The sequence below is a fragment of the Tyto alba genome, unplaced genomic scaffold, assembly GCF_018691265.1.
Source record: "Tyto alba isolate M040663 unplaced genomic scaffold, T.alba_DEE_v4.0 Super-Scaffold_28, whole genome shotgun sequence".
Classification (NCBI taxonomy): domain Eukaryota; kingdom Metazoa; phylum Chordata; class Aves; order Strigiformes; family Tytonidae; genus Tyto; species Tyto alba.
In genome coordinates this window covers 16,843,373-16,870,447 of record NW_024881302.1, presented here as the reverse complement: position 1 = coordinate 16,870,447, position 27,075 = coordinate 16,843,373, and the positions used below count along the sequence as shown (strand labels likewise).

The window sequence follows — 27,075 nt, the reverse complement described above, 5'->3', positions numbered from 1 at the left end:
GCTCAGAAAGTCTCTCTTTTAGTTTTCCCATTTGAGGCTCCAAGGTGTCTTATAAGACTTCAGCTACCTGCTCAAGTGATTGCCTTGTTCTTTTGTTGTGAACAGGGACTAGCGCTGTTGGGAGAGGCAGATAGGAATTTTATGCAAGCGTTACATTTTGGATTTCTCTTGCATCTCAGAACTGCTTAAACAGAACCAAAAGGTAACAGAATAGGAGCCATTTGGAGATGTTTTCAGAGTGCTGGAGAGGAAAGGGTAAAGAGCTGCTTGCTTTGTCAGATGTTTTCCTAGTTGTTTCTGCAGCTTCAAAACACAAAAATAAAAAATTGTTGTAATGGTTCTCCTCTTCAGAAAAACTGTGACTATTAGTTAATTCATGCATGTAGCGCTTGGAGGCAGTTCAGTATCCCCTCTGGTTTACATATGGGGGAAGCTGAGGCAAGATGCTTGAATGGGACTGGTGACAAGCATGTTCTGCTTTCTGAGATGTCCTTGAACTGTGCCATTGGTCTTCTCGGCACCACAGGTAGTTAACAAGATCTGCAGGGTAGGACAAGGGAGAATCCGGAAAGCCCTTGTTCAAGCACAAAGTACGGATGAGGGACTTCAAATGGAAATTGTTCTGGATGTAACAGTGCTGTGCAGGCATGGGGATGCTCCCTATAAACCCTGTGCCACGTCTGCATACAGGGCCTGTGCAGGACTGGTTAAAAGCTGACGGCTTTTGTGACTAGCAGCTGCACAGTGCTCCAACAAAAGCAGAAGATGCAGCTGTTAGCTAAATATCCCATGAGCCTGCAGCTGCAGGGACTAACCTTGCAGAGTTAAATTGCCTGCATGTCTCAGCCTGGGTTTCCTTGCAGACATCCTGGCACTGAATTTCATCATTTCTTCCGAGGGGAGTGGGTGAGAATGCTACTAACACAGTGGGACGTTTGCCAAATAGGTTTAAGAGAGGGAGGAAGTCATGGTATATAGTTTTCCTAGGTAAAGTTTATGCCCTTTGGCATCTCTGTTTAATGTTCAAGGGGAAAACCACTTGAACACAGAGCAGCAAAACTGCTTTCTGGACATGGGCAAAGTTCTTGTTTGGGTGTGACTGAGGTATTGACTGCTTTGTGCAGAGCGGTGCTACCAACCACAGTGCGGAGCAGTCGGGGTGCAAGGAAAGTAAATGCTGCTGCCCCATGAATTCCCTGCTGCCTGTGGCGGTGACACGGGGTCTTCTCTGGTGTTCTTGTGTTGATCAGGAAACAGCATGTTTTCCCTCAGGCTCTGGATATTGCCCCCCCAATACATTTTTGTGGCCTGAAGGGACAACACTGAAGGGTTGTGTCTTGGAGCTGCCCTGAAGTTCAGCTGCAGCAGGCTTTGGCTGCCTGTTTAGCAGGCTCCTCATTTCTAAGGAAACATGTATATTGGTGGTCCCTGGTACTTCTTTATGTCAGTTACTCTTCATGACTCCAGGGCACCCAGTAGATGGGTGTTGACCCTGTTGCTGGATACAGTCAGAGTAACCTTCTGCTGACAAACCTGTCCCATAGCTCTGAACCTTTGTGTCCTGCCATTGGTCTGACTTGGAGCATGGCTGTGTCTCCAGTCTGAGCACTGATCAAACTTGGCAGTTGTGCAAGTGGATGCTTCAGCTTCAAACTTGGAGGAGCAGATGGGAGATCCAGCAGGCAGGTCTGCAGCTGTCCAGGCTGGACTCATCACAGTAAGCAGGTTTCTTTGCTTTTCTTGCTGGAGATTCTGTGACCAGTAAGGAGAATTGCAGTCTGAAGCATTATTGTCCTTTAAAGGACAATCTGTGAGAGAAGATCTCTCGACTGTAGAATAGAATGAGGCCCCCTATCCCTGTCTCTTTTCTTTTCCAGAACATTTGCCCCATTGTTTCAGAATAAAAAGAGTTTCCTCCAGTAATCCAGGGCTTCAGCATGCTGATTAGCAGTCAAGTCACTGTTTGCATGCTGTAACACACATGAAAGAGCTGCATTTCTGCTGCTCAAGCTGGAGGTGGTTCCTTTAGTGGAAATAAACTTGTGAGAGCAAGGCTTTCCAGGCAGAATTCAGGGTGCATAAAAAGAGCTTGTGAAAATGCTCTTTCTTAAACTGCTTATTCCCAATATGAGCTATTGCTAGATTAGAGCAGGATTTTCACCCTGAAACATGCTTGATTTATCTGTGAATAGAATTCTCTATTACTGTTCCTTGTGTCTGCTGTTCTGAGTACCCTTAAAGGAAGGTGTTTCTTGGTTTGGGTAAACTGTATGGCAGGTAACGTGCTGCTACCTTTTATAGTATAATAGGAGAATTATTTGTCTTTTTTTCCAGTTTCCCTATGTAACTCCAGCTCCACATGAGCCAGTGAAGACACTGAGAAGTTTGGTGAATATCCGCAAAGACTCTCTCCGACTCGTGAGGTACTGTCATTGCCTGAACCTTTAATTTTACTCAACACAGTGATCTGCCATCCAGAGCCAAACTGTGTTTGATAAGGTTTTAGAGAAATAGCTGAATTCCCGATCCTTGCTGCTACGTATGTCCAGAGGTTTCTGTGTTTCCCTCTGATCAGAGCTTTCAGGTGGTATATATGCTCCATATCCCTGGACTCGAGCAATCTGTGTTTCCAGACAGAACCAGTGATGTATCCATCTCTACAGGACGGACTACAGTGTTAAACAAAACTATGAAATCATTAGCATGAATGGAAGATATTGGTCAGGTTAATAAACCCTGCAGACAGACTCCTTTCTGCATTCTTGGGCAAGGAGAAACCAGAAAGTAGCCGATTCTGGTGCAAGTCACAGGCCAGGAAGACTGATTGATCTTGAGTGAAACTTCCTCAGGTTTCTCCTGCTGCCAAGATAACGTTTGGTCCTAGTGTCATACATTCGTTTAGATGGCTTGTGTCCCATACGTGGGGGAAGGAGGTTGGATAATCATGGAGATCTGTTACCTTTCACTGCTCTACACTGAGATCTAAAACAGCACTAGCTGGCTTAAATGCAATGGCTAACACTTCGGCCTGCGGCTGTCCTCTTTCAAGCAGATGGTTGAAGTACAGGGGCCCAGCACACAGTGCTTTGTTTTGGTCTGGGCGTTTGGGAAGATGTCCAGGCAGAGCATTTCTCAAAGATCCTTAAGTTGCTCTGAATTCTGCATTTCAGGCGCAGGGCTGGTGTGCTGGCAGCGGGCCAGCTTCAACTCTCAGCCAAGGTGGTTCTGAGAGCATGGCGTAATGTGAGTAATTTGAGTCATAACCACACAAAACCCTCCGTTTGTTTTTATGTGAAAACTGGAAGTTGTTTTTTTGTTTGGTTTTGTTTTTTTTAAATGAGAAATACTTGTGGTTTCAAAACTGATTGAACAGGAAAAGAGGGAAGAACTTTTGAAAAAGTAACCACTGGTAAACTACTCTGAAAGCTGTCTGGCTTTTTCAGCTAAAGGGTGAAGTACTTCTCTAGGAAGAAGTCTTGCTTTCCTCCCACATTGCTGTGGAAAGGGTATTTTGTTCTCCTTGCAGGCATCCATGTAGACACCATAACATCTCTCAGAAGCCAAATGGGGAAGTGGTTTTTTTCACTGGGAGAAGCCTTGCTGTGAATGGAGGAGTTGGTGGGGTTTAGTACGTACAGTTCTGTCATTCTGCTTTCTGTGGTTGCGCTTCCTGTCTGCCCCCAAGCAGAGTTGCAGCTCTGGACTATTTGAAATGTCTGTGCACCTTGACAGTGTCTAAGTTTGCATCTGTCTATATTCCTTGTACTATCAGTTCTTTCTCTGCCTCAGGAGCTCTTGCAGGCTCTTGTGTTGCTGCTGTGTTAGTGCTGACAACACTACCGTTTAATTTTGTACTGATGTAGATCCAAAATGAGATTTTAATTGCAAGTCCCCAATGGCACATTCTGTCTCATGCTTTTCTACCGTTCTGGACTAGAGGCTTTTCATTCTTCCCTCTGTGCATGTAAGGATGCTTTGTGCCCTCTCCATCTTGGCTTATTCGCAACCAGTGGTTGAGGTTTGCACATTCTTCCCAGAACTAGTTAAGTTTAATTTACCACCTCCTCCACCAAATAAAACGGTATTGAGCAGTGTCTAGGTGTAAAGTAGGTTCTGATGGTAAAGTCCTCACAAGCTTGTTGTTTTTCCTTGTGTTTAATTGAAAATTCATTGTTCACCTGTTAAAGGGGCTGTTGATCCATAATTTTGAGTGTAGGGCTTTATGGAGGAATATGAGGAGATGTCCACGCTGGTCTTCCTGCCTGGTTCTGACCAGACGAAATTCTGAGCTTTACCAAATCCTGAATGTTTACAGCAGCTTTGGAGAGAAACAATAAACCTGTAGATATCGGTGTTCCGAGTCTTTGACACCTCATGCGAGTGCTTCATTACTAGCAGGATGAGACTCTGAATCTCAGAGGAGGGTAGCATGAGTTTTACTGTTAAACACTAACAGAAAAAGACTGCCTTGTGACTGTCTTGGATCCCTCGTTTGGCCCTGGTTTGGAAGCTTTGTTTCAGAACTGAAGTACCTAATAGGCTGGTACTGGCTGTTTGCTCTTACCCCAAAAGCACTTCCAGTTGCAGGTCAACTCACTCACGAGGCAACGTGTTTCATGGAAGAGTTGCATCCTGGGGCAGGCTCTCTGCTTCAGTGTGGGCTTTGGGCTTTGGATAGCATCGTGAAACAAAAGTGCTGAAGGAATCAGCAGCTATAGTGGCTTGGGAATGTGTCTGAAGCAGCAGCAATATCATGGAGAGTAGTGAGCCCACTGAGCACTTTGGATAAGGGCCTGAGAGGGAGGTAGGTGGTAGGGACCGAGGGGAGACAGGTGAGTCACTGGGAGTGAGAGAAGGGAAATCCCACCTCTTTCCTCTCCAGCACAGCAGGGCTGACCTTGATCCTTGGAGCTGTTCATCCTGCAGTGGAGCTGGTGTTGGTGAGAGTGCTGGCACTGCCTGCTCTGCAGCCGTAGATAGTGTTAAACTGTGTATAGATCTCTGCAAAACCCCCAAATAGGAAAGCCTTCGTTTGATGATCATCTCCCCCCGTGAAAGTCAATGCTGATAGAGATGTCAGCTAGTTCTTACTTAATTTACTGCCTTCTCTAACACTGTTGTAATGCATATCTCACAATACTAAGTCAAGAAATACTTTGAGTTTAACCTGCATGTCTACTAAGTTGTTGGTCAAACTTTTTAACCTCCTCAAAGGATGAGATCAGGTTTGACTCGACCTATTCCTATAAAACTGTTGTGGCTGCTGTTAATTATATTTTTACCTTTTAATTCTTTAACAGACAAACAAAAAGTTCCAGCATTTCCATTATTTTATCCAGAAGTGATGTCAGACCAGGTGGCCTCAGCTCCCTTGGTCATCCTGCTTTGCCTTTTTCATCATAATGTTGGATCAGCTATTTGTTCTCAAAGGTGGTCAGTCTCTTCTGCTCTATACATGTGATTGTGAAGGCTATGTGATTAACTTGTGTGCATGACCTGAAGGCACACCTAGCAAAGTCACTGGTTTCTAAATTTGTGCATGCATCTGTGACCACTTCACATGAATGCTGTCTGTAGGGGTTGACTAAATGTACACTGTAAACTTCAAGTGCAGGTGGAGACAGAAGAGCTCTTCAACCACCTGAGCCACCTCTTTGTCTGCCACCTCTGTTGCAAAGAAAGAAGGAATGCAAAATACGTGACTTTGTCTTGTTACTGCCCTGAAGTTACATCCCACTGTTCTTGCACCTTAAGGTGGAACGTGAGATGTCCCTGCCTCTCAAAGGATGCACCAAAGTAGTCCCTGCTTGTTCCTTGGTCCAGCTACTAGCTGGCGTAGCTGCTTATGCAGTCTTTTGTCACCTGAACCCCTTGCTATGTGGCAGACAATTTCCCTAAGCTCCAGCACCAGGCATGTTGCAACAGGAAGATGTGTACACAGCCTTGCTGTGACTGTCACCACTTAGGCACGTATACCTTGCCCCTGCTTGACTGATGCTGCTCCAGGCAGGCAGGGCCTTGACTCTCCTACTTCCAAACAGATGCATCCTCCAGGAACCTTCTCTCCAGGCACTGCAGTTGGTAGTGGCCCCTCCGTGGTTTCCCAGGGCAACAGATTTAGTCTAGTCTAGCTTTAACCCCTTTTCTTCTTGAAAGGATGGAAGCACATTTGGAGTGCTGGCAAGGTGCAGAGGTGAAGTTGGGAGCAGGAGGGTGATCTGGGAACATGTATGCTTTGCGTGACTTCATTGGGAAGACAAAGCAGGGAATGGTTTTATTAATAACATGGTGCTTTTGTGTGATCTGCACACAGCTCCAGGTGTCCCACCTTGTTACTTGAGGCTGTTACAGGTATCTAGAGCTGTGGTGTCGATCTCTAACTCATGCATGTGCTGGGCATCTCTATTTTAATACCTAATACAGGCAATGAGTATAAGTCTATGAAGTAGCCTTCACCAGTGCTTGCCTGGAAGTGGTGCGGGTTCTCCCCCACCCCACTTCTTCTGGAACAAGTGGCAAGTGTATCGTAGCCTGGATCTTTCACTGCCAGCCTTGGATCAATGAAGGGCAGCACAGCGAGAGGTAATTCGCAGAAGCAAATTTGGGCTGCTGCTTTCTTGGACACACACAACACTTCTGAGCAGATTGTTGCCATCTGTATTCTTGTGTCAGTCCAGCACAAAATGCTGATACTAGCCCTGTGTTTTCTATGCAAACCTGCCTTGCTGGCTGGAGTGTTTCTTGTTTACAGCCTTCAAGTGCCATGATTTTATTCTTTGAATGCAACTACCATGTGTGAAAATACCATTTTGCTCTATACTGTATATTGTATCCAGGCTGCTGCAGATGTTCAAATTCTCAGTTCTTGGGATTTGTCTTTTATTTTATACTACCATGTTGGGTGTATTCTAGCTTGATTTGCTGTTCTGACCTAGGTGAACCTCTGGCAGAAGTCTTGTTTGGAGTTCTCAGAGTCCTTCAGACAGGAATTCAAGTGTATGCTATAGTGATTCACCAGGGTTACATTAGTACAAGTATGTATGTTAGGTATTTGATTATACTGTTCTTAAATTTTATTTTGCACCTTCTGCATTAAATTGCTGAAGCTGAGCATTTAATTCTTGTTCAGTGTGGTGTTAAGTAAAATTCATGCCGGAACTCTCTTAATTAGGCAGCAGTTATTACATCTCAGGGAACTCAGTAAATACGGATTCCCTTGACAATTTTTAGATTGAATTATGGAGGTATGCCTAGCCCATTTCTGAGTATTTTCAACAGTGCAGCATATTCATTGAGGCTGTTTAATTAAGGGAGAGGCCGACTGATATTGTGAAGTCAGAGATGGTGCCAAGCATTTCCTGAATAGTTTAGCTGCTTGGCTTTGACCCAGGCATCATGGCAATTAAGGTAATACTGATAGACAAGTGAGGCTGGAGCTAGGCAGCAAATTGAGTAGTGTTATACACCTCTCAAAGGCAACCTGCTGAATTCACCATTCCTACATGGTGCGTGAACTAACGGTGGTACCTACAGTCATAGGATTACAGTGGTATTTGAATTTGCTTATGAGAATCTGCTTTTGCCCTGCCAGTGAATCGCATCCATTCTGTCTGTCACTTTGCGCTTCAAGGCAGGGGAGATCTTTTCGTGGTGTGTTGTTTTGGCTGCTTGTTCCAGGATCTGCTGGTCTCCTGGGCCACTCCTGGCATGTTACAACTCACTGCTCATCCATTGCCATAGCTCGCTGCCCACAAGCTTGCTTCATACCACCTTCTTTGCTGGATTTGTTACCTGCCTTTTCCAGCAGTAGGGAGAAGGAGTAGTACTGGGCAATGGTGATCACCCAGTGGGATCCAGCTGTACAATAGCCCATAGGCAAGTTATGACTCACCTTTTTGTTATTTGAAGTAACTTTTAAACTCATTCTTGTATGGGTTACGATGCATCTGTTATGCAGTTGAATGTGTTAATTTTTGTTCATACAATAAATGAGTACAAGCTTCAGTCGTTAACAGCATCAAAGGTTTAGCTGATGATTTGTACACTTAAAGGTATTTGAAGTTCCTGTATTTGGATGCTTTCTGATCTGAATATCATTTTCTGTGTGCTCCTGGAGGTGCCTTTTGTGGAACTTCAGAAGTTCTTTGTGTTACAGAAACCTTGTTTTTTGCCTGTCATGCACCATTTCATTTATAGAGTTAAAAGAGTTACGTTTTAGACTTCTCAGGCCATGCAGGATTTATTGAGCCCAAATACTGAGCCTAATGTGAAGATTTAAAAGGAAGGAGAATGTTTCTTCTCCTAACAGTTTGACATTCAAGAGTTCACTTTCTTGTCTCATTCTGTGTCCTGGCACTGTAAGACTGCGTGAGATCCCTCAACACTGTTGTTACATAATTCACTTCAATAATGTCACTCAAATCTTGGAAGAACCTTCCTGAGAGGAAAGAGTGGAAATCTCCTGGGAAGTCCCAGGTGGAAGCCCATGGTGCCTTGACTTCCCAGAACACCTAGGCCGGAGTACTCTTGTCCTGATTTCCAGAGTGATCTTGATGGTATCTCAGAAATACATGTTCTAATCCTCTGGCGTTGTCTTTCAGGTATAAAGATGATGTTGACAGTCCAACTGAGGAGAATGGGAAGCAGAAAGTCCTGTACAGCCTGGAGTTCACATTTGATGCGGATGCCCGTGTTGCCATCACAATCTACTGCCAGGCTACAGAAGAGTTTGTTGGTGGCATGGCAGTGTAAGTCCTGGGCTTGTGGGCATGTGGAGGGGCACAGGAGCTCTCAGGTGATGAGCCTGTCAAACATCTCTCATTAATCACCCCCAAGGGCAGTGCTGCCACAGATGGTGGAGAGGGAAATCTCTTCTTTTTCTGTTTTGTTTTATATATTCTGATAGTGTGGAATATTACTTTCACTTCTCTCCCCCACAAAGCCTATATCCTCTCTTGTCCCCTTTTTTGTTTGTTTTTTGGGTGTGGGGAAACCATTCTGTGTGCAACAAAGGAGAGGAACTCACAGATGTATGCTTTGTCAGCAAGATGCTCTATGAAATTAAAAACACCAACCACCCTTCCCTTCAAATACTACCTGTTTTTTTTCCAGATCACCTAACTCGCTGGATTTCTGTGTTCCCTGTGATGGGGGCATCTGGGCCACCAAAATAAAGTTCAGTCTGACATTTACATAGCAAGTCTGTGGAATTGAGGCCCAAAGCCCCTTTTGGGATAAATGACCACCTCAACACAGGCCGTTGTGAGATGGCTATCAGGAGGATTTACTGCCTGAAACCCTGTCTGTGTGTTTCCTGCCTGGTACACATGTTAGCCTTTGGCTAGCTATAGATCCGGTCAAAACATCATCCATGGAGTCCTTCTCATATCCTGGTAGTGCATCCCTACAGATTTAAAAACCTTTTTATCTAAACTGGCACGTTTAAACCATTCCAATCAACAGTGTATCCCATAAAACTATGAAAAATTTCCTCTCTGTAGTAAAAGCTAAGGTGGCTGAGACGTGGTCTCCCAGGTGTGAATTGAGTACACGTGAGCTGCTGGTACGTTACGGCAGACTTCCAATGGCCATGGGACAAAGACTTTTTATTCTATGGTTAGAGGAAGATTCAGGCTGCAGAAGCTCTTGGCTTCCTCTAGTAGAAGCTTTTGGCTGATCAGCGGCTCTGTGCACGTAGTGCTGACGGCTTCTGCAGTGGTGCTCTGGATTTGGGGGTAAACTTAAGTTTTATTGAAGGGATCTGCAAAGGTTTCAGCAGGAAGAAGTATGTATGACAAACCATAAAATGGCTTATGTGTTTTATGCAAAGTATAAACATCCCACTAATGATCAACTAATAGCGTACTTTTAGAAGTGAGACACAGTGCTGCCATGCAGATGTGCATTCCTCCAAACTGGAGCATTCCCGATACAGAATTTTTGTTTAGGCCCCTTCTCTTCTGTTGAAACCTATGGCTGCCTTTATTTTGGGGAGGTAATAAATTATCTCCTTTTAAGTGCTTGAAAAATATCTCTTGACAAACTCTGAAAACACTTTCTATTTAGATCCAGTTTTTCCTGAGCAGAGCTGAATGCAGCAGGATGCCTTAGAAATCCTGATAAAGTTTCCATGTTCTGTCTCTTGAGTCCTTAGGTTTCCTGTGAATTTAGTGCTAGTGAAGGTGTTGGAATGGCAGCCTTGGAGATTGAAGTCCTCTTTTCCTAATACAGGTACAACATGGAGAGGTGACCAGTGTCCCTTGTGCTGCCCTGCAGTGTTCCTTGTTTTTTGACCTAAGAAGGGAACCATCTGTGGGCTGATGTGGAGAACTGAGGGCCTCTATGGCCAGGGTGGATGTATTTACATTGCCAGACCACAGCCATGGCTTAAATCAGCAAATCTTGTTTTAAATCTTGATTTTAATCTTGTTTTGCATATTCACTTGCTGGTTTACCTTAAAGGAGAATCCATCACTGGTCAGTAACAATGAAACATCTGCATTTACAGCTCAGTGTAAGCTTTGCATCAAACTGTGCTACATTTTACAAAGAGCTTAAGTCTGTAAAGAATATGCTTATAGTTTAAAATGTGTTTTTTCAGACTCCTACTTTTGCATTTTTTTATGTCAAAATGGCAAAAACCCAAAGTTATTATAAAAAGAAAAGATACGTTTTATTTTTAACCTGTGTCTTGAACCAAGCTGTGTTGGGATGGAATTTGAATCACCTGAGACCAGCGGTGTGGCATTCTTGTTGGTTAAACTTCCCTATGGTGGACTCTTAAGAGACTGTCTTGTTAAGTTGTGCCTTGAATAATAATTGCTTAATGGAAGTATTAGAGTTACTGAATATAACTAACTGTTTCTGGACAGAGTGTGTTTTCAATTTTCTGTAACTAGCAGCTCTCCTCTCAGAACTCTGTCAGTTGATTGGAGGAGTTAAAACACAGTTTCTGGTTCACTTAAGAACACATTTTACTGAAATTTAGTGCCATGTACTAAGCCAGTGACTGTCACCAGTGCTGTTGTCTATTCTTCAAAGCTCATGCAGCAAACATGAACTGCCTAATTGCTTTTGACATTTAACTTGAACAATTCTTAGGTAGAGTTTCTGAAAGTTAACACAACTGTCAACTTAAAAGAAAAAAATTTTTTTTTTAATACAAATTTTTTAATCCACCCTGTCCATGGTTCACTGAGAAATGGATCTCTGTTCAGATGGCAGAGGAGAAGGCTTTGCACATGAATCCTACCTGCCTCTGCACGAAACCAGGATCAGTAGTCAGCAGTCATTACCTCACTAACAAAATGTAGCTGATGATACTGTGCTGCCCTGCTAGGGTGGCAGCAGCCCCCAATGCACTAAAACTTTACGTCAAAAGTCAAAGCACTCAGAGTCAGCTCTTGCTTCCACCGCTGGCCTTTTATTTAATAAATCATATTTTAATTTCTCCATAGTATAGGGTGATGAACTGTCTGTCTCTGCTCTGGAGTTCTTGGACAATAAATGTTATATACGTGTGGTGTGGGGAGGGCTGCACCAAAAGCCAGGGAACCTTTTGGAAGGCACGATCCTGATTTCATGCAGATGTGTAGGTAATAAGGGCTGGGGGAAGTGAGATACGAATATAGACTTTATAAGCTGCTTTAATTCAACCCAGGCTATTTTTCCATGTGGAAGTGGCTCATGAAGCACGTCTTGGGGCTAGTGCAGCTGCCCGAAGTAGGCATCTCTGCTTCTCTGGATTTGCTGGCTGCTAGTAAAAACCTTTTGAAGCTCTGATTTCAGCTTTGCAAAGCAGTTCTGAAAGGGCAGTGCTATAATTACTTTGATTGATTCTTTTCAAATTCTAGTGGAAAAAAAAAAAAACCTGGGCTGCATTCTTAGAGCTCTAAGTGGAGCGAGTGCATTTTTAGTGCACTAATAGGAATGCAGTTTCCCTCTGCCTGGGCTGGTAGTTTTTCCTTTTTCTCAATTTCTTTTGGTGCGAACAGCTACATTCAAGGAACAAGCATGTGCAAAAGCTGCATTGTGTATAAATTCAAAACTTTTTCTATTGGTGTGCCCAGCACTTGCATTGCGAAGAAGATGCTCTTTAAAACAAAGCACTTTTTTTTTTTTTTTTTTTTTTTTTCCACTCTCCTAAATTGATGCTAAATCTTAAACTGGGAGAAACTTTCTGGACCCATGTCAAAAGCAGAAATTTTCTCCTGGTCCCCAGCCTGCAGCATGGCTCCTTAGAAGCGCTAAACAAGTTATTCTTGCTTCTCTGCTGAAACAATCACTGATCCTGATAGTATCAGCGCTCCTGATCAGGAAGGTTGTTACGTTCATACAATTTGGGGTGAGAGGGGAGGGAAGGTGGCTCTCCCTGAACAGAGCCGTTGCTTGTTGTAGTAGAGCTTCTGCTCATCTGAGCCACAATGCTCTCTGTGCCGTCGGCCAGCCTTCAGGATTAGCTGGTCTTCATGTCCAAAGGGAAGGCTTTCTCTCTGCAAGCCAGGAAGCTGCTTCTTGGAGTTGTTTAGGCTCTGTATAAAAGCTGATGGCTTTATCGGTATGTGCTGCCTGTCCTTACCTGTCTCGAAGGAGCATTCAACAGACTCTCCCAGGTAATCGTGCTGGGAGATATGCTCAGCTATGCCGTTTCCCAGCCAAGATCTTGGCAACACATAGCTCCCAACTGCTGCCTGCCTCTTGTCCTAACTGTTGAACTCTGAGTTTCATGGGGAGCTGTATCATTACTGCTGTGGGACTGCAGTTGACCAGTAAAGTCTGGAGAAGGCGTATGTGTGGCTGTTGGTGATTGTAGAGGCGTCTTCACCTCTGCAGCCCCATGCCCAGGGAAAGGCACCCAGCACTTTCTGGTGCTAGTGCAGATATCTGTAGGAGCCTCTTGGCTGAAATCGGAGTTAGTTTAACTCTAGAGGGGACTGCTGCTCTTACCTTCTGAGTATCTTTTGCCAGGTTACTTTGTGGTAAGCCTAAAGACTCTTAAAACACATCAGTTCTCAGAGGACTGAGTCACTGAGTCACAGCAGTACCTGTCAGCTTCAAAAATGTCCTACAAAGAGAAATTTGCTGTCAGAATCTGTGATGCTAACTGGGTTTTAAGACTAACCAGCTGGAGAGGCAGCTCTGTGCCTGCAGTAGAGGCGATTGGCATGTGCAGCAAGGAAGGGTTTAGCCATCTCCGCTGAAAGGCGAAGGGTGACCAAGTTGAGCCCTGTCTAAATGGCATGAGAATCTCTGCCTTACATATAGGAGGCACAAACATGCAGGTGTGCGGGCTGTATGTTGACTGCTCATTAGTGATTGTCCATAAGTGTGTAATTTCCACCTAGATAAAGGAGAGTGTACTCCACATTGCATTTCCATTACAGGGCTGGCAGTACTCCTCAGCAGCTCCTACAGAATAGTTGAAAGGCTCCCAGTTCGTGTTCTGCCTTCTTCTGTAATAACTGGTTCATGTGTTTGTACCCTTAGTTGTCTTTGGTTCAGGAGACAGGTATGTTTTTTGGAACAGTTTGCAGAGATGTTCACATTCTCTTTTTGTGTGTGTTCTATGAATGCATCCTTCCCTTTTCTGACAAAAGCCTTGATGTGCACACTGTTAGTCTGCTCCTAGGAGGGCCCCTGGGACTTTTCCAGCTGTAGGTATCCTGCTGACTAGCAGGAAGGGTTGTGTAGTTAAAACATGACAGCAGCGGTTGTTTCCTCAGGGGAAGAAGTCAAACCAGCCCTGTAGCTGGAAGCACTTAAAACAGCCAGCTTTAAAGACATGACCAATCCAGGCAGATCAAAAGCTCATGATAAATATGACATGAGAGATTTGAGTTTTGCAGCCCATTCTTATGAAAAAGATCTTTGGACAGAAAAGATTCTCTTCCATATCTAGTAATGTTGCCAAGCTCTGTTTTCTCATTATAAAGAGAAAATACAATGAAAATAGGTCAGTCTAGCTCTGCAATCGTTGCCCTTTTTCAGGGTTGTGCTGTTTGTGTTGCTGATGCACAAATGGGTGTACTGGATATTATTTTAAAAAAAACCCTCCTCATTTCCTTGTTTGTTTTGCAATGCCTGCTACATTCATTGCAATCATCCTATTGCAGTCTTTTAAGCTGATGGTGGATATGACACTGCAATGATTATATATACTGTCTGCAGGTGGAAGTTTGAGTAGTTGGTTCACAAAATGAAATCCAACTGAAACGGATAGCTCAGTGCATGGCTGTTTTCACTAAAGCTTGTGTAGGAGAGACAGAGGCACTCAGATATTCCTTTGGTTATTCAATAGCCTCTGTCTGTTCAGGGCCTCGGAAAGGTATTCTTGCTGCTTTTGGTTGTGGAGTGTGGTGATCAATAAGAATTCTTTGTGCAGAGAGATTTCCTCTGTGTGAAGAAATCAGAGGTGAGTGCTGGTTTTTGCTAGGCACAAGCCTTTACAGCCAGAGCCTGCTTTGATCCAGGCAGATGCCAGTCCCCAAGGGAACACTGTAGTGTGCAAAGTTCACAGGCTGGAGAGCTAAATTCTATAGATTTTGCCGAGCAGACAAACCCTCTGTCTTTAATAAGACTTCTGGCCTTTGTGCCTCTCTGGGTAGCTGTTGTATAAGCCGCTAGCTTTCCCTGGTTGGAGTTGTGAGCGCAGTGCTCTCACCTGTAAGCTCAGCAGCTGAAGGCAGACCTCTGCAGATGCTGTGACAGGGTTTCAGCTCCATGGTAAGGTTTCCTCTTGGCCTGGAGTGGAAACTCAGTCCTGGGAGGAAGCAGGAGGGGAGGAAAAGACTGGCAGGAACTACAGTGCACCAACTTAATACCTGGTTAACCTCCAGACTCTGTGTGGGAGCCTCTCTGGGCTGGATCTTGCCTAACTCTGACTGAGACCCAGGGCTATGGCCTTCTTATATTTTGGTGGTGTTTCTTTTATCAGTAAAAATCACTTTGAGTTGAGACACTCGTTCAGTTTTCCTCTTCCCTGAAAGCTGACCTGTGAGATCCTGGCCCAAAATGAAAGGGGAGTGTGTGGGTGGAAGAGAGAGGGGGGCCAGCCTGGCCCCTTTGAACATCAGCAGAATGTGACTGGCTCCTTCCTCATCACCTGTAAGAGGACATGGAGCCCACCAGGCAGTTACAGCCTGCAGCAGTGGAAGAATTAGTTTCCAAGTACCCTCTGAAGCACTCATGTAACTCTGCCTTCTCTCCAGTTCACTGCAAATTGCTATGCAACATGCATAGCTGTTACTAAAGGAAGAGGTCTCTTATTTTGTCCATAGGCTCTTCAAAGCACAGACTGTCTCTCAGCCGTTACTAGTCAGAACCAGTACCTGGGGGCAACACTGCAATGTGCATCCTGCTTTTCTCTGAGGAATGGGGTCTGGACAGTGCTCTGCCTAACTCTGAGACAGGCTGTCTAGGATCCTTGCATGGTGCTGCTTGGTCAGGAGTCCCAGTGTGCTTGTGGTAACAGGTACCACCTTTTGGCTGTCGGAGGCAGCCCCAGTGCCAGGCAGAGCTGAGCAGGAGGAACGCAGCAGTGAAGAAGTCCGCACGAGTTGGGACTGGCGTCCTGCTGAGAACTTCCCCAGGCGCTGAGCAGGGATGAATGAGAGGGGGAAACACATACTGTGTTGTGTCTCCAGTGAGCATGTAGCAACAGAGGTTTAACTTTGCTTATCCTGAGGTTCCCGAACATTATTATGCCACCAGTGGCTTGGGAGCTACTTAAGGTCTACAGGTACCCGGTAGCAAGTCTGGACTGCATACAGGGAGAAGTCTGCTTGAGCCATGGGCTGAATTTCTTTGTGCAGGCAATGTGTGCTTCTTAGCTGATGGTGGAGGTGTGAGACTGGGGAATAATTTTAGATTGTTTCCCATTCTCTCAAAAATCAGTGTGATGTAGCCACAGGGCTTCTCATCTGCTGATTCTCAAATAGACACAGCTGGTTTTGGGGGGTGGAGGAAGGAGTTAGTGTGGAGTGTAAGCTTCTCTGTGGGAGTAAAGGTGTGTCAAAGAGCTTGCAAGAGGAGATGGGCTCCATGAATCCTGAAAACAGAGATGGGGGCTGCTGCTGCAGTCAGCACTGTGGTACCTTGCATTGCTGGTGATTCTCATGCTGTCAGGGGTACCTGAGCAAACAGGTTTAAAAAAATGTGACTGGGGATTTCTGTTTGGTCTTGACCTAATAGAACAGACCCTATTTGTCCATTGTCCTGAGCTGCTGTTGATTGCAAGGTGGTTTTGTTAGACCTCCCATCTAGATGGAGACCTGGCCCAGTGCAGTCTGAGAAAGAGCAGCCCAAACATTCAGATTTCTTCCTTTATGCAAGGAGAGGCAGTGCATTACTCCTCTGCTATCCTTTATTCTTAATACGTGCTCTCTTTTTCTGTAACACATCTCCACAGCTCTACTCTTCTCTACTCTAGAGCTTCTCCACTATTGTTTGCTGTAAGCCCACAGCAGCACAAGCAGGGAGTAGAAGACTTACGAATACAGCAGATGCCAACCAAAAAGGCTGGGGAGGGATAGAGACCACTTAGACTCTAATAGGCAGGATACTTGCTTTTTAACAGCTTACCAAGTTGTCCTCCTGTGCAGCACAAGGAGTGTGTACTTGTGCAGTGGATCCTGTGCATCACCTCAGAAAGATGATTGATCTCTGACAATCTGTGGTCACCAGCGTGTCCAGGGATTTCACCAGGCTCTTGGCTCGCTGGTGCTCAGCTGCCTTGGCACTGGGTGCTGACTGGAGGTCTCCAGCGTTGTCTGGGTGTTCAGATCCAGGTCTGACATGCGTTTTGACAATGGGGGCTAGGCAGTCACATGGTCCCAGGCATAAAGCTCACGATTCACTTGGGGAAGCCTCCTTGACATTTTTGTCATATTCTTCTGCTCAGAAAACCTGTACACATGGTTTATTTATTTTCTCAGGGGTGGTGAGAGCAGCAAGTCTATGCGAATATTGTTCTACTCTGTTCTTGGAACAGCATTACTTGTTTTGCTGTTGTAGACTGGTTTGGGCTTCTGGTGCTGGAAGCGCAGGTCCTCCAGCCTTCCTGGCACTCATCATCAGCATGTTTACAACCCCTTCCCAGGGCTGCTGTGGTGCATGTCATCCAGGAAGCCTCTGACCTCTTTCCTCTGCACTTTACTTCCAGTAGGTTCCTGATTTACTGTCACCTTAGATAAGTCACTCTTCCATCCCCTGCTCTCCAAGCTGTAGAGGGAGAATTGTGCCTTTCTGCAGAGCTAGGAAGCTTTGAGCGTGCCACAAAAGGAGCTAGATACAGGCTTGCTCTATTCATTGTGCTTGACAACTCAGTAAATAAAACTTCACTCAATTGCTTGCTCTGTAATTCACACATAAAAGACCTGTCATTCTGATCTCTCATACACCATGGTTTAAATGCGAAGGATGGAGTGAGACCTAGTAAAGCAGCACAATTTCAGCATACTACAGAACAGTCTTTGAGGGTAAGGTATTGTCATAACTAACATAATGGACCTGCCTTGGAAGGAAGAGCGGAGTGCACATGGTGAACCTGCCCTTCGTCATGGCCTTCCAGAATTTCATGTGGATCTTGTGACACTTGATAAGCCTTCTGGTTCCTCAGAAGGTGCAGGAACTACACTAGCTTTCCAGAGAAAGCCAGCAGTTCATGCCAGCGGGGAGCCTGGTTTTGCCTCCTTGGGTTTGAGAGGAATTAATAAATACTCATCATCTTCTGGTATCCTGGTTCTTATACCTTCAGCTACAAAATGCACCCTAATCATCATGCTTTAAGACTCTGTGTTACAGTGCTGGCTGGTCTGAGCCTGGAGGGCAGCCCTCTCTCTTTGTAGGCTCTTGCATGTAGCCATTGAGTGCAAAGTTTCCACAGCATCGCTTAAAGCTGAGTTTTAAGGTTCAGGCATGTCCTCTCTAATCACCTCTGTTATCCTCCAGCCCAGTCTTCACATCTCTGGTGTGATGCTCAGTTCTGCAGTTCTGGTTGACTCTGCCCCATGGGCTTTTCCCACGGTTTTTGCTTCGTGCCCTCTGGACGTGAGCTCTTGCTCTTTGCTTACAGAAACCAGAAGGCATTACCTCAGATGTATAAAAGCTTTCTATTGCCATCCCTCCTGGTGTGCTGCGCCCTTCCACACAGTGTAGTTAGGCCGAAGGAACTTGCAGCTTTCCAACCTTTGCTTATGTATTTGGTGATTTGTAGGCTGTGCCTGTGTTTCAGAACAGCTGAATGTCCTCAAAAGTACAGAATCCTGTTTTTCAAGCAAGGATTCTCTTTTCTGTGCCTTTGTGCACACTGTTAACTGCTGTGCTTGACAGGGCTCTACTGAATCAGCCACATCAAATGCCTTGATCTCCTCTGGTGGTGTCTCCTTCACAGGGCTGGCAATAGTACTACCCATGTTATTCTTTGAGAAATGCAGTCAGCAAAATCTGAGGAGCTGGTTGTCAAGGGATCTTGTGTGATATTCCAAGCTGGATTAAGGAAAAAAATCGGCCTAGAGTTTCTTGTGCGAATGCAGCGCCTGTCCCTGGGCTGTCTGGTTGATCAAAAACAGTGGCAATCAAGTTTGAACAGTCAACAAGGCTTCAAGCTTGTAGCTGTTCAGTGTGCTGTGGCTGAAGGCCAGTACTCTCAGTCTCACCGTGTGAACCTCTGTTTGGGAAGCGGTGGTTAGAAGTGATGTGCAGAAGAGATAACACCCTATTGCTGTGTCTGGCTGTTAAAGTCTTTCCTGTAGAGCTGGAGCTAGACCTGTCTCGTCACTGTGCCAGGGGAGGTTGTTGTTTCTGCAGTGTAAACCTATTGGGCAAGGGATCTTTCACTTTCTCTCTGGTTTGTCAACATGCTCTGAACACATGGTCGGTAGCTTGACAACAAAGGCTTTGGTGGTAAAACCGGCTTCAGATGTTCCCACCCTGTTTTGCAGTTCACTGCTTTGTCTCCTGTGCCAGAATTGGCACAGTGAGAAGCTGTGCACATCCAGCTCAGAAATCTCCCTTTAAAAAGGGGTGAAAAATGCTTGCTCCTGTTTTGCACTGAAGCCCACTGTGATTCACCCTGTCCGTAGTGACGGTTCGAGGCAGTGAAATGTCTCTCTTGGGGCAGACAGTGCTGATGCAGAAGATGGTGGGTTGTAGTTATGGTCCCATTCCAGAGATGTTCATCCCATTGTGGCAGTGCTGGTGTTTCAGTGCTGGGCCTCAAGACAGTGTGACTCTTCTCCAGGTGGCTGGTGTGCAGGACTGGTTGGTGTCTCTCTGGTGGTGTTGGTAGTGCTGCAACACCTCTGGGGAAGCACACAAGGAACCAGAGGAGTGAATAGGAGTGGCTTTTGCTTACCAGGATGATGGCGAGCCGAGCAGTGTTTCTCATGGCAGAGCTGTCCCACAGAGGCACAGGAGAGCTTTCAGCGCCGTGTTGGGTAGTGTGTTGCCACTGTTAGACTGTTGCTTGTTCTTCCTGGGTTTCCTGCAGAAAATAAGACTCAGTGCCGGGCTGAAAGCCAGTGTTGCCTAGGCCCAGGATTTAGTGAGCTAGCCTTTGCCAGGCTGCCGCACCCGCCTGTACTCCTCTGACACCCAGTGTTTCCAGGCAGGTCAGTATGGATCCAATCAGACCTTGCCTGTCTGCGCTGCTTTCCCTTCCCTGTGCTCACCTTCTTGCTTTGACCGTTCCCTTCCCTTTTTGTATCCCCACTGAATGGCTGCCAGCCCCTGCCAGCTCTGCCTCTTAGAGCTGCCACTTGTGATTCCTGAAAGGCCGACAGGCGTGACTGAATGGGAGCCTAGCAGAGAGCAATCATTTGTTACAGCAAGTTTTCTTTTTCCCCCCTTTCTTCAGATACAGCACAAAGAATCCCTCTCTGCAGTCGGAGACAGTTCATTACAAGAGAGGGGTAAGCCAGCAATTCTCCCTGCCTTCCTTCAAGATTGATTTCTCAGACTGGAAGGATGATGAGGTAAGTTTCTTCTCAGTGTCCCCTTCTTTCCACAACCTTTCTTTCCAGTGTCCCAGAAGCACTGCACTCCATTTAGTGCCATGAAGTTATGGCTGGAAGACAACCTCTCCCAGCTGCCATGGCATATTTTGTGGGTGAGATGAATGGGACCCTGGGAGGAGCAGGTATGAACACTGCATGGGGATTTGGCAGGTAGAGCAGGCAAACGGAAGAATCTCAAAAAAGCGACTTGTGATATTGCTGATCAGCTGGCATCCCAACATCTGCTGCAGGAGGGAGACTGCAGAGATTGGCTTTGGAGCTCTTCCTGGAGGAACCTTTCACTCCTCAGCCTTCCTGTCCCTGCCAACCAGAGATCTTGTGGGAGCAAACGTCTGTCTTGATCTCTGTTTTGGTAGTCTTTGGAGTTTTTTCGTTTGGTTTGGTTTTTTTATTTTTATTTTTTAGGCTGGTCCTCTAGAACAGTGGTCTCAAGTGGGGTGCATGCAGAACGATTCACTGGGGTGTGGGAAGAACTTTAGTAGTACATGCATATATCTTATAAACAATAAATATACCTATATTGGGAGTATGTGCTCAAAACTTTTTACTGATGGGATTAATAGTCAAAATGGTTTGGAGACCACTGCTCTGTAAGAGTCCTGTTCTGTTTAAGGGCCATATCCTGTAGCAGTACAGTGTTGTGGGGGTATACTCTCCCTTCTGGGGTGGCTCACACTGGGCATTAGTGCTGAATAAGGGAATACCTTCCTCCTTTTAGTTTAACCCATAACTGCAAACAGATGAGGGCTTGGTTTTAATTAAGCTCTGTGGCTTTTGCTACACAGCAAGATCTGTGGAGTCCTATTAATTCTGGTATCTTTGCAAAATTCCAACCTAGGCAGTAACTCTGCTTCTTGAGCCTCTGAGCTTTGTCCCAAGGGCTTCCCCTGCACGTGATGCAGGGCAGGGGGGCCTTGGTCTTTCCCCTGCTCTGTGCAGAATTGCTGTAAGAGATTGCCGGTGCAGAGCAGTCGGGCTGTAGCTACTGCTAATACCTTTGTTCCTGTGGACCCCTTTCCTAGGTCAACACTGATGCAGTATTCATTTCCTGACCCAAGCCTGTATAAGAGTATTGTGTATGTGAACCCTGGTAGATAACTCTAATTATTTAAAAAAAAATAAAAAGAAAAAAGCTAACTCTACCTATTTAAAAAAAAAAAAAAGAAGGAAAAGAAAAAAGACATACACAGAAAAAGGAAAAAAGTAATCTTTCATGTGTTTTGAAAAGATTGAATAGTTATTGTCTTGAAGTTACAGTTATAACTGTAATCAGTCCCGTGCCTTAACAAATGCCGTGGCGGTTACCAAGAGCCTGCAGAGTCTGGTCTCCTGATGTCTTGGCTTCTCTGCCAATACATGATTTCACAAGTTCAGCCTACAAAAGCCTGGAAGAGCTGCTTTTCAATCCCTTCTGTCGTCTGAGAGAGCTGGAAAGTAGGAGTTCAGATCCCTTTCTTCTTAAAGAAGCAGCTTAATTTTCACTTTTGTTCCTGCCAGCAAGGTTTTAACTTGAGTACTAAAGTCGTGTCCCTTTGACAGCTTAAAGGGAGAGATGCTGTGGAAAAGTACGCTTCTACTTCCCCTTGATTCTGCTGCATCCTCTGCTTCCTCTTTTTCATTGGTGTTACTCGGAGCTCTGGTTGTGGAGAAAATGTGGAACAAGCACTGTGATTTGGAAGAGTTTCTCCTCCCATTTTGGCTCTGTGTACATATCAGTCCTTGTCCTCTCAAGTCCAGTAAAATGAATATGGCTGAATCTTTTTAACTGGCCACTGAAATGCAGCACTTTTATCTGAGACAGCTGGCAGAGTGTTACTGCTCAGCTGCGTACAATTGCATGCTTCAGATTGCTTTCCAGCTTTGTTACTGGTGTTGTCCAAAAACCCCAGATTTACTTCATATTTTTGCTCAGTGTAATACTCACATATGATGTAGTTCTTGGCTGGCCAACAGAACGGAAAATAATGTTATGTTGAGTTGTTATGTGGAAAGCTTTATAAAGGTTTACTTTGTCATTGTAATATACTGGTTTGCTTGCAAGCTATAGTGTATGGCTTGTGTTGAGACTGTCGTTTCCAGGTCCCTAAAAATGAATGTGAAATAAACCCTTAAAGAAGTCTTTTGTTTGAGGATGCAAAAGTTTGTATCGTAAAGCAACCACAATTCTATGCTGTGACTTTCCCTTCCAGTGGGCAAACAGTAACTGTTGTCATACAGTAATAAATTGGAGCAGGAAGCAAAGCAAAACCATAAGCTTCTTTCAGCAATTTTAATCAATTGTGCTCAATGAAATTTCCCTCTCTGGCATGCCATAATGGTTCAAAAATGCAAGATGGAAAATAGTGGCTCAACAAGTGTCTTCTGTAACAAATACTGAGAGGTTAAATGAGATTTTTATGTTCACTCTGTAACTGCTGTTTTGGAAAGAAAAGAGATTCTGGTAGTTTAGAGGAATAAAATGTAAATCCATCATACAGAGGACGAAAATCAGTATCCCTCAGGTTCAAAGACTAGCTAGGTCAAAATATAAGGTCTTCCAGCACATGCTTTCTGTTTGGAATCAGGTATCCACATTTGAACAGATGCATGTGTGTGCGCGCAGCTTTGTTACGCAGCTAACAGTTACTTCTAGAAAGCACTGCAAAATCTGAGTGCCCCCAAAGGCAAGCAGCCTGCACGAGGAGCGGGCGGCTACGGACGGAACAGCAGACTTGCAATTCCCTCTTCCTCCCACACCTCCCATGGAAGGTTGGTGAGCTGTTGCCGTCCGAAGGATGTGCCTGCAGCTCTTGGCAGAGACACAGCCGTGTGGCTGATGGGCTACGGCACACTCGGCTGGTGGCTGACTGAGTATATCATCTCCCAGTGTACAGGTATCATTTGTTTCAGGATGAACATTTAGGTTGTAATTCATTTGAGGAGGAACCATTTTCAACTGTGTTAAGGCTCATGGTGAGAGTCACCTTCCCCCCAGTCTGGGTGTTTTGGGTTGCCATTTGTGCCAGTGCCGATGGCTATCTTGATAGTTTATCTTTTGAGGGACCAGCTGGAGAAAATCATGCTGCAAATGATGTCAGGGCTGTGGAAAAGTGAGAGAAGCCCTGAAGCACTACCTGAATGGTGCTGCAGCACTTTGAATTGGGTCTCAGTTTCCACTGGAAAACTGAAAACAGACTATCTGGAGCACCATGGTGAAATGACATCTTTTTCTCTCTTGGCAAGAGATGAGACAAAAAACCCCAAGTCAGTAATTGACAAAAAGCACCAGAAATCCAGTCTCTGAGCCACTTCCGTTCCTGGCATAGGGCAGTGTTTGTAAGTTTGCGTTTTTCTTGTGTTTGTAAGATGACATGGAGCATTTGAAGTGCTTTAATTAAATGCAGGGCAAAGGAAGAAATCGAGTCTGTTTTCCTTGCACTCAAGTGAAGTCTTACAGTTTTCACTCTCACCAACTATAAGGTCAAGGATCTGGATTCCATAACATGCCAAGAGATTAAATCAGTCTGGTGTTTTCTTAATGTGTTGTGTGAGCTAGAAGTTTTACAGATTTTTCTCTATGTCTTCAAGAGCCAGGGTGTCTTTTGTGGTGTAGGGAGCATAATGCATACTGTTGGGCTGTAACCAGTATATCCTACCATACTCAAGCAAAACTATGGCACTAGATAGATTTTGAGAAACTTGTCCTACTACAAACCACTCAGGAGGCTTTTAGGCTATACGAAGTAGTGAGAATTAAATACTATATAAAATTTAAATGGAGATCTTTTGCTTTGCTAGCCACGACTGGTGTTTAGTGCTATTTCAGTGTATATATATTGTAGTTATTCGGGTTGACTCCCTTTTAAAGTTGGTGCCTGAATTTTAAATCCTCCTGCTCTGTCATGTCCTTTTGAGACCAGGGACTGGGGGCCTGTCTGAAGAGGCCTTCATTCCTCTGATGTTAATGCTAACTTGAGTGTTGTCTTCAGGCAAGCCTGGCATGAATTGTCTAACCTCATCTCATTTCTTTCCCTCAGCTGAACTTTGATTTGGATCGTGGCGTGTTTCCTGTGGTCATCCGAGCGGTGGTGGATGAAGGGGATGGTAAGCATGGTGGTGTATTCCCTTGGTCATCTTCTAGCTCTCTCTGAGGTTATGTGACTCCTTCAAGGCAGGCCTCCTTCTGCAATGATGAAAACATTTTACTTGTAGCAAAGGCTTGGGGAGCCTTTCCAGAATAAAAATATTTCCGGAGTTCACCTTAACTTCCCTGTATTAAAAGGGCTCAGCTAACCACAGGTTCTTACATAAAAACATGCTTTTAAAAATAGCTGCCATTTTTTACAGGAAAAATGGCCAGGTGTTTAGTGTTAGAATAATGTTTGGGAAAGCTCCTGGCTCTGCCACCAATGCCAGGCACAAATTGGAGCAAATTACTTCCTTTCTCTTTGGTTTTTGCATTTGCAGTTTGTAAGGCAAGGAGGGAGTTGGTCTTTTCCCCCTCTTTAAGGGGTAAGTTGTCTTCATAAAGCTATTGCTAACTGTAGGGTGGGCCTTCCCTAGGAATGGTCACAGAAAAAGAAATGGCTTTAAAATGCTCAGGCCACTGTTCCACCAAATACAGCTTCATTCAGTAGTTTAAAATTCTGCTTTTTGTGAAAGGTGCTGAATGGTTACAATAAAAGAGCATAACCTTTGATGAGAAAGAATATTGTTGATTATTTTTAAGGCACAGTGCCATTTTGGGGAGGGAAGTCCTGTAAATGTTTAGATTGTTACTTACCTTGCACACTATTTTCCTTAGAGGTTATGTGCTTTTGAGCTGTCTGTGTTTGCACTCAAGCTGAGTGTCAGCAATGAGAAGGGTGCAAGGAAGTCACATTTTCTCGAAAATTGGGTGTTGTTGTGGTCAGTAGGACCAGCATTTCACTTCTGCATTTTGTAATGTTTTGTACAAAATTTAGGAATAATTAGAAGAAAATCCATCGTTGATTGCATTGTTTAGTGTAGTCACTTGCTCAGTTTTTGGTGTTGTAAATGTGAAAGTGCCCTGAAACTCATTGCATTATTTTACAGTCCTCCAAGCAGAGTGAAATAGGACTGGATGAACCAATTTAAAGTGTGACTAACAAAGCACAGTTCAACACAAAGGAAATTACTTGTAAAGTGCATCTATTTCTAGTGATTTCAGGCACTGTTCACAGATTTGACATATATGTATATTTCTTGACCATAAATATAAAACACCTTCCTCTGTTTATGGAGCTTTTGGCAAGGTATTTGTACTTTCTAATGTTGGGCATGCCTAGAAGGACCAAAAATAGAACAGGAGGCAGCATGGGAAGCATACATTTATGCACATACCGTGCCCAGTCTTAGCCAATAGGGTGCTGTCATCTATTTTAATAACCTGGAAAGGCAATTGCTTTTAAATTCTCTCCTGGAAAGAATATCAGCACAAACGTATGTGACACTTGAGTAAGATTTGAGGAAATTGTTCTGTATTTTGGTTCTTTTTTAACTGATGGGACTGGAAGGAGCTGGTCTTGTATGTTTGGAGCACCTGGAAAATTACAGCTGGCCTGTAAGTGCTTGTGTTAAGTAAAATTGAATGGCAAATTAAAATAGCAGTCAGCAAGATGTTGGTTTGGACTGATTTCTGCCAGGAGATGTTTGTGTGCCTTGAAGAATGTGAGCTTGCAGTGTTAGCCCTCTCCCATTCCTGCCAGCGGGATTGCTCTCAGGGGAAGGTACAGAAACCCTTTGGGGAGGGGAGGTGCTGCACAGAACAGGTTGCACTGCTCCAGCCACACAATGCCACAGAGGGTATGAAGGGAAGCGATGCCTGTTATCTCTTACTTGGCTACTCGGACTGCAGGGAGGGACCTGAATTTCATTTACCGAGTGAGTTAGAACAGCTTTGCTCTTGGCTGGCAGTGGGGGGAGCAAGCAGATGAATTCCCAGTTTGAGCCCTCTGTTCTGCATGCCATTGTGTTCCTGATTGCACCCAAATTGCCATGACCAATCTCAGTTACCCAGCAGGTCTGCAGGCATAGACTCTCTTCTCCCACATACTGTTTCCAAACTGTGCCATAGTCCAGCGAATGGTTCCTCATGTTGTCTCGGCTATTCTGGGGGCCCAGGGGAAGCTGTTGAGTTCCTCTCCCCTTTAGACAACACAGGACTTGCTTCCTCCAACTGCTGACTTTCAGGCACAGAGGTGATAGCAGTGTCTGCCAGCTTTTCTGCGTGTGCTGAGCACAGCACAGATACTCATCAGTCCAGGCATGGCAAGGTGGTTACACACCTTCCCTTCCCTCAGTGACTCCTCCGCGACCTCCGTTTCCATATGATGAGTCTGAACACAATTAAGCAAAAGGGTCCAACCAGTTGGAGCTGAGCAGTACCTTAGTCTTGATCCAGAGAGACTGGGATTGTACCTCAGCTTCCTCTATTCTGTATTTGCTGAGGGAGTCATGAATGCAGTACAGAAACCTCTGACAGCCCCTTCTCAATGCTGTTGGATAAGAGGGAAGCCTTGAGTTTGGAAGAGGGAAGACTTGATACTTGTCTTTGGGGAAAAAAATCAGAGAACTGGACAGAGATGTTTTGGTGTCCAAAATTGGTATAAGAAATAAATGTTCTATAAGCATGTTGGATTAGAGTGAAATAAAGAGCTAAGTACCAGGGCTGGAAGTGCTGCCAGTTGCTATTAAACCAGATGAACTGATTAATCTCTGTGATAAATTCAGGTAATTAAAACCAGAAATTTGAGGGGAGAGCAGAATCCCACTGAGCACTTTGTTTTACTTTCCCTTTCCAACCTCTGAAAACAAAGTGGGATAGTTTGGAGCACCCAAGATAACGAAGGCGTGTCTGTGTAAGGCCCACCACAGAGCTCAGCAGGGTTTTGTTCTTGTTCTGCAAGAGTGTGAGATGAACCAACCTGACAAGAAGAAAAGCTTTAAATTGCAATAGGAGATGAAAATAGAACAGATGACAGCTTAGAAATTGTGAATGGACTCACATTCAGCTCAGGGTAGATATATGCTTGCACTGTTTTCAAGGTTTGACAAGGACTGC

At 44.8% G+C, this 27,075-nt stretch overlaps 1 protein-coding gene across 5 annotated transcripts in view; it reads left to right on the top strand.

Moving 5' to 3' along the window:
• Positions 1 to 27,075, top strand: part of MGRN1 (mahogunin ring finger 1) — a 55,372-nt gene that overhangs the window by 8,687 nt on the left and 19,610 nt on the right. For all 5 annotated transcript variants that reach the window (XM_042798636.1, XM_042798637.1, XM_042798638.1 and 2 more), the window contains exons 3-6: positions 2,335 to 2,423; positions 8,601 to 8,747; positions 19,853 to 19,970; positions 24,029 to 24,095. In XM_042798636.1, the coding sequence (XP_042654570.1) occupies positions 2,335 to 2,423; positions 8,601 to 8,747; positions 19,853 to 19,970; positions 24,029 to 24,095 (421 nt within the window). The remainder of the gene's footprint in view (positions 1 to 2,334; positions 2,424 to 8,600; positions 8,748 to 19,852; positions 19,971 to 24,028; positions 24,096 to 27,075) is intronic.